A 7,140-nucleotide genomic window follows, 5' to 3' on the forward strand; every position below is an offset into this window, starting at 1 on the left:
TCTCGTAGGGACCAAGTAGTTCTAACAAGGTGCCGTATTGGGCATTCTCGTCTAACACACAATTTTATCCTAGATGGGAGCAGTGCTCCTGAGTGTGTTGGTTGTAATGCCCAGTACGGCATGAAACATATTCTCGTTGACTGTGTGGACTTTGCTCATATTAGGCAAAGATTCTACACAGTCAGCTCTATATTTGATTTATTTGACAGTGTCGCTGGCGATACTGTCATTAATTACTTAAAACATATTGGATTATATCATAAGATATAATTTCATTTTATTTCATAGATATTTCTAGTTCATATATACATATTTGTGGTTTTCAAGTTTTTAAAGAGCTTTGATTGTTTTACCTAGTTTTAAACATGTCTGTTATTTTTCATGTCTTTTGTATGTTCATACTTCAGTCTTGAAAACCATATACTGATTCCTGGTTTTAAACATGTTCTCGCCACGATATGGCTGAAATATTGCCGATGTGGCGTAAAGCCATAATCATTCATTCATTCATTCATTCATTCTCCCTCCATAATGGCGATATACGATAAAATTATACAGTGGAATTGTCGAGGTCTTAAAGTAAATTTTATTGAAATAACACAGCTAGTTCAATTACTAAATCCTATTGCCCTTTGTCTTCAGGAGACTCACCTGAAGACATCTGACAAAGATAAAATAAATCTTAAAAATTATTCTTTATATACTACTAATTCAAATGAAGAAGAGCGAGCTGCAGGCGGCTCCTCAATATTCATAAATAACAATATTATCCACAGCCCTGTTTCTCTGGATACAGAGCTTCAGGCTGTGGCCGTCCGTGTTTCGTTGTCTGAAGCAATCACATTATGTTCCGTTTATATACCTCCAAACACTTCTCTGTCAGCTTCTCAGTTACATAATCTTACAGAACAATTACCTAAACCGTTTATTATTGTGGGAGATTTTAATTCCCATAACCCTCTATGGGGCAGTAATAACATAAATAATCAGGGCAAGATAGTCGAAGACTTCTTATCTAACGAAGAACTGTGTTATTTCAATGATGGTTCTAATACCTATTTACACCCGGGTAATGGCACTTATTCTGCTATCGATCTCACTATCACAGATCCATCACTTCTTCTTGATTTTTCTTGGAAGGTGCATGACGATCTTTGTGGTAGTCACCATTTTCCTATAATCCTAGAACATATCACTTCTAATTCTTTAGAACGTGTAGCTAGGTGGAAATTCGATAAAGCAGATTGGATCGCATTTGAGATGTTCTGTGAGGCTGACATCACTCCAGAGAATCTCAATGCTGCAGAAGATCCTCTTTTAAAATTTAATGAACTTATATTAAAGGAATACTGTCAAGGTCTTATGATCATCGGTATTTATTTAATAATTACCTCATAATCCCTCATTATAACGAACCTGGAACCTGGACTCGCTTCCCACGGCGATAGTCGGCTCTCACGCTAGGGAGCCGTCAGCCAGAGTGGAGTTAATGAGGTGCCCGTCACGTGATCCCAGTGACGTCACCGTAAGAACGGGCCCATACTGAACAACACTGTTTCACATACCACATACGATCTTAGGCGCGAAAATACCAAAATAAAATAATGTCAGACTGTGAAACGGACATACTAGAAATTCCAATGTGTATACCACCTATAGACCCGTACATGTATGATCCTATACGAACGGATTCAGCGCGTGGAACCCATGAATTCAGCCCAGTAAACCGTTCCCCTCACTCATCCGACAGCGAGTCTGACCACGTCGACAGCTGTCAGAAACCAGAAGATTTTCGGACCGACAATTTGACCTGGTGACTACATTTTATCTCAGTTAATTCCTTGCTATTTTCCGATTTGCTGGCACTATATGGCCTTATGCTGGCCGCCGTGGCAGAAATGAAATATTCTTGAGTACGGCTTCAACAGCCTATCAGATAAATTGGTCGCAGGTATCCTGGCATTTTCAAAATATCACGGGAGTTAATACAGACCTTTAAATCACAGCATTTTAAGTGCAAAACTAGGTTTTGTTGAAGTTCACAAACAGAAAACGATAAGCATACTGTAATTTCTGGTTACTAGGCCTATAAGCCGTAGCTCTCAAATTATGGCCCGGTGTTTGTCACTTTTCTTTCCCTTCCTGTGTTATTTATCACTTTGTCCCTGCCGGTGCCTCAAGCAGGTTAGTGCCCTAATATCCTCGGCTTTGAGGTAATGCCTTGATTCAGAGGTCTGTGTTAACCCACATGTCAAATATTACGATTAAATCATAAGATTCAGTCTTTTGAGATTCACGTAAACTTGGTCTAAATGTCCGAATATGTAAGTAAAAATTTATCGAGGTGCATATTTGTACAACAGCAAATATGTTACGCCGACAGCTGAAGCTTTGAATCCGCTTCTCATCGTATCAAGGAATCTGTACCAACATATGTACAGCCCTCGACATAAGGATAATTATGGTGATCGAGAAATCGATCCCCCGACCTAACGTTCAGGTGATCGGACATTTGATCTCCCCCAAATTCTTTGGTAACCGATCGATCCCCTGTATCGATTACGTAGGTTTCGAGAACCAAAATTGTTCCTTGTAATATACAGGTATGCCGTGAAGTTCATGTACACAATGATATATATGTATGCTCTGCATTATTTAATTTTGTTAGAGGGCTTCCCGTCTGTTTTCAGAAGTAACTAGTCCCAGTCTCGCTGCAGTTGCTGGTACGCCGTCCATGAAACCCACTGGCAATCGCAGCGAAGTCCGAGTGGTGGGTTTAACTGGCGAATTGATTGGAGCAATGTCTATGGTGTTTGACGTACTGATCGTGTAAAAAATGAAGAATTTATCATTGTCACTACTGATCACATTATTGTTGTATTTGTATTAGAAATAAACGTACCCAGTACTCCAAGCAGGTAATGAAATAATACAAATCCTGCTCTGGAAGGCATAATGTCTCCAGCACGTTCCCGCGCAAAGCTGACTGCTGCGAGAGGGTCACACGGGGTGGGTAAGTTTTGAAGTTGCGTAAAGAAATGTCTTTCGAAAAGTAATGATACAACTTGTAAATGTTGCTTGAATATTCTCAATTCACTATTTCTACAAAACATGACGTGTCCCGATTGCTGCTACCACAGAAAATCAGCGGAACCAAGCATTAAATAATAATGACATTAGTTCGAGTCGAAAACCCCCTACGCTAGCATGCTTTTGGACTCGCCCACACTTCCAGTCAATCAGTTACAGGCGGGGACTGCCACGGTGAAATTTAACCACTCAAAATTGAAAGTTTCGTATTCCTAACTTGTTATGCGATCTGTCTAAAGCAGACTTATGACTACCAGCCTGCGGTATATACGCATAAGTTATAGAACGTAATTATTGAATTTAAATACAAGGATTGATTGATGCATGTAGATCATGGCGATGTCTACAAACATTTCACTCACGCCATGTGGATTCGCAGTCAGTATTTTGGCAAGATAGGAGGTGAAGGAGAACATTGACTTTTCTACAATGAGGATAAATATGCATGACATATCTACCTGGCGTATCCGTTGCTATACCTATTTTTGCAAAAACTATTTTTCAAATGACTCATATCGGCCGGAGTTTTCGTTACTTCGCGTTGTTACCGTTTGGAGTTGTAATTGTATGTTAACATACCACGAAAGAACCAATGCTGGCGCAAGTCTTTGAAAAATAGCCTTCTGTACGTTTGTCTTTAATACAGGCGCAGTTGAATATGTAACAAAACCACACAATCATACTTAAATGGTTTTAATGTAAAAGACATAACATATAAGACGTTATTGCATTGAAATGCCAGGTCCCCCGAGGTGTATGTCATCACACACACGACTTCGTTACAAACGTTATATATATATATATTATATGCATGTATTTAAGTTTGCGATAAAAGGTAAAAAAATGAGTTTAAATAAGTAATCAATGTGCAAGAATGATACGACGTCCACACACATTATCATATATATTATACATGTATGTTGTAGAAATATTTTAGTTCAAAGCAAAACGTTAAAAATTCAAAACCAAATAAACGAGATCTGCACAAAAGTCATTCTTTCCTGTTGAAGTAATAACGTGTTGACGTGAAAAGTTCAGCCATGATTATGTAACAGTCAATCAACAAAGTCAGTGCAAGGCAAAGAACTAAATTTAATGACACCTAGCTAAAGTTTTACACTTTTATGTAGGCGATCTTGTTTTTAATCACTCAGAATCTCCTCTTCGAATTCCATCGGCATTTCCACTGATTCGACATCGCTTATTTCTGAATCATCAGACACACTGTCTGCGTCACTATCAGTTTCTGAAATATACAGATGACTGTCATCCTCTAACAGAGGATTTCGGCTGGATGAGAATGGAGTGGGCATTATGGCTGGTCCAGGCTCGCTAGAACCTCCAGATTTGGCGACTTGCTTCGCCTTTCCACTTTTTCTTCTTGGTGTTGACAGATACTGTGACACTGCTCTATCCACCAGGCTTGTTTCATACTCGCTGTCCAGTTTTTCGAACGATGGCAGGTTTATCCTGAGTACAAGCAGGTCATCCAGTGTACCCTTGCTCATGGACGTTCTGGCATCTGTCAAGGTCCGGCCGCAAACACTGAAACCGCGTTCCACCGTTGCAGAACTCCAAGCAAAACAAAGGCACAATTCTATCAGCAGTAGGATGTTGGGATACTTAGAGACATAATGCTGAAAGACTGTTTTCCACAGCTGCAAGGGGTTGCGGAATTTTCTGTACTTCGCAGCAACAACGGCCTTCAGCTGTCTGAACTCCGATTGGGCCTTTTTCATGTCGTACTCATGATACCCCAGCGGCTCTTGAAAATGCTCACTCAGCTTCTGGATTTTGTCAAGACCAAATGTCTTTTCTTCGAAGTCCCAGCATCTGTGGTCAGCTATTTGAACAGATGCATAGATTTCTTGTTCAGAGAGGAAAGGAGCAAATCTCGCATCAATAGCTTCAGATATTGCTGGGATCAGAGTCTCTTTAACTCTCCGGACATTTGCTTTTCCTTGGCGCACAAACTTGATGTCGTAGTCCTGTTTCACAATAGTGCAGTATTTTTCGACCTGTCTCTTTCGTTTTTCGTTTAGTTTTTCCTTGAAGGCAAGCGTCGCTGGCAAGTTTGTTGCTTTGGCCGATAGTTTCACACTGTCACTCTCGGCTGTCCCTTCCGTATCGAACGGCAAGTCTTCTTCAGTTGCCGTCAATTCACGAAGGTTGGTTTTTGCCTCTGAAATCGATTCAATGACGTCTGTTATTAGTGACGTTGGGGTTTGCAGGACGTATGACATTTGAGCTGTGACCCTCAGGACTTGCATGTAGAAGTTAAGACTGCTGAGATAGGAGTATGACAAGAACTTTCGTAGGTATCCACGGAGTTTTGCTACCGTTTCTGTCTTGCACGCGCCTGGTGTTTCTATCATATTTTCACAATACAAGCAGAGGGGCAAAAAGTTAATCACCATGGCCTTGCATGCCCTGTACTTGTGATTTTGAAATCTCGTCCCGTGCGCCTTCGTGAAAGCGACGCAAGTAACGCCCAATGCGATTGCTGTCGCTGTGAATATTCGTTTGGCTTTGCCACTGTTTCTGAAGTGATAATACATTTGTGTCATGATTTCGTCCACTTCTTCGAACGATTTGTCAGAGGCAAAGGCATCTTTAATGGCCAACTCCAGACGATGGTTTGAACAATGTACCACGAGCAGCCACTCTCGTTCAGCCTTCAGTTGGGTACATGCGCCATTATATTTCCCCATGTTTACACTGGCGCCGTCAGTGCAGATGCTCACCATCAGTTTGTCATGCCTTTCCTTCGGCACCTCACAGGAATCCAAAAATGCCTGATCGTAGGCCTGCTTTAAACTTCGAGCATCTTCCCCTCCGATCTCGGCCATATCCTGGCACTTTACAAGGAGCTCTACAGTGCATCCGTTCACTGCAATTTTTGCATAGATTAGCTCCTTTTCTGAACCCGTCTTCCTGGCCTGGGAGCCGTCCATAAGGCCCGAGAAGAAGTTGGAGCGGAGCAGCATTTTTGCAATGTCCTGTCGGAGTATTGCGGCCATTATAGAAACGAACTGGCGACAACATTTGTCAGTGTCTTTTCCGCTTAACAGTTTGATTCCATTCTTGCGCTGTAGCGTAACAAGACTACGAAAGTCAGAAAACGGCCTTTCATGCCGGACAATGCAAAGGGCGGTGTTGAATAGGTGCCTATATGCTGTGCTTGAAGTTTGGTCGATAAGAATATCAATGCGGCGTTGACCAGATCCACTGGGAGGCCTTAAACAAAAGGGAGAGAAAATCATTTAGAAACTCGAGCTTAAACATTACAAATTATAATCTATATACGATGAACAACACATGCACACCAGTGTAACTATATGCATACGGCACCTATATTTTAAATATTTTCGTGATTATATTTAACAAGTTATTATTATATTCTACATTATTACATCAGTGTGTATCATTTTCCTATACAGTTACATTTATTTTAAACTTTAAATTTAATGTCTTTAAATGGTACGTACCCTGCCTGTGGAGCACTGCTCGTTGATGCCACGGGTGATTTGCCAAATCTTTGCTTGGCCCAGTCATGCAGTCCACCAGGTTTGATATGACGAGATAAGTTTCCTCGGTGGACGCACTCAACACCGTCTGCCAGGTTCACAATGCCATTAAACGCTGCACCTTTCACATTTCGCCTTGCCGCCTCTGCCCTGATAGCTGCCAAGTTGTCCGCACATATTTTGCACTGCAGTTTAGTGATATTACCATCACTGTCAGTTGCCAAAACTCTGAACTCTTCCTTGAAAGGCCACTTTTCGAAGGTTTTTTGATGGACAGTCTCTGGCTTTTTGGTAGCCATCAAAACATATTTATACACAAATAACGATTAAAATCTAAGCAATATTCGTCAGCTCCTCAAAAGATTCTGCTCGACGTAGCGCCAATATTCCGCTCTGGACTGTGACAAACATCTACAGCGCGGCGCCTCTGTCAATATTCTAATTAGCAGTTAAAACGATTGGCTATTATTTCTGGCGACCGTTGACCCAACGGTGGAATGCCATGGACTTTAACCTTGTTTTG

General features: G+C 41.2%; 1 protein-coding gene across 1 annotated transcript; it reads right to left on the minus strand.

Moving 5' to 3' along the window:
* Nucleotides 1-4,232: 4,232 nt before the first annotated feature.
* LOC135478186 (zinc finger protein 862-like) lies at nt 4,233-6,916 on the minus strand. The gene is made up of 2 exons (XM_064758458.1): nt 6,579-6,916; nt 4,233-6,327 (listed from the first exon to the last, which is right to left on the minus strand). Exons 1-2 carry the CDS (start codon nt 6,914-6,916, stop codon nt 4,233-4,235), a joined length of 2,433 nt encoding a protein of 810 aa, XP_064614528.1.
* Nucleotides 6,917-7,140: the final 224 nt, after the last annotated feature.

The sequence above is a fragment of the Liolophura sinensis genome, chromosome 11, assembly GCF_032854445.1.
Source record: "Liolophura sinensis isolate JHLJ2023 chromosome 11, CUHK_Ljap_v2, whole genome shotgun sequence".
In the NCBI taxonomy this organism is placed as follows: domain Eukaryota; kingdom Metazoa; phylum Mollusca; class Polyplacophora; order Chitonida; family Chitonidae; genus Liolophura; species Liolophura sinensis.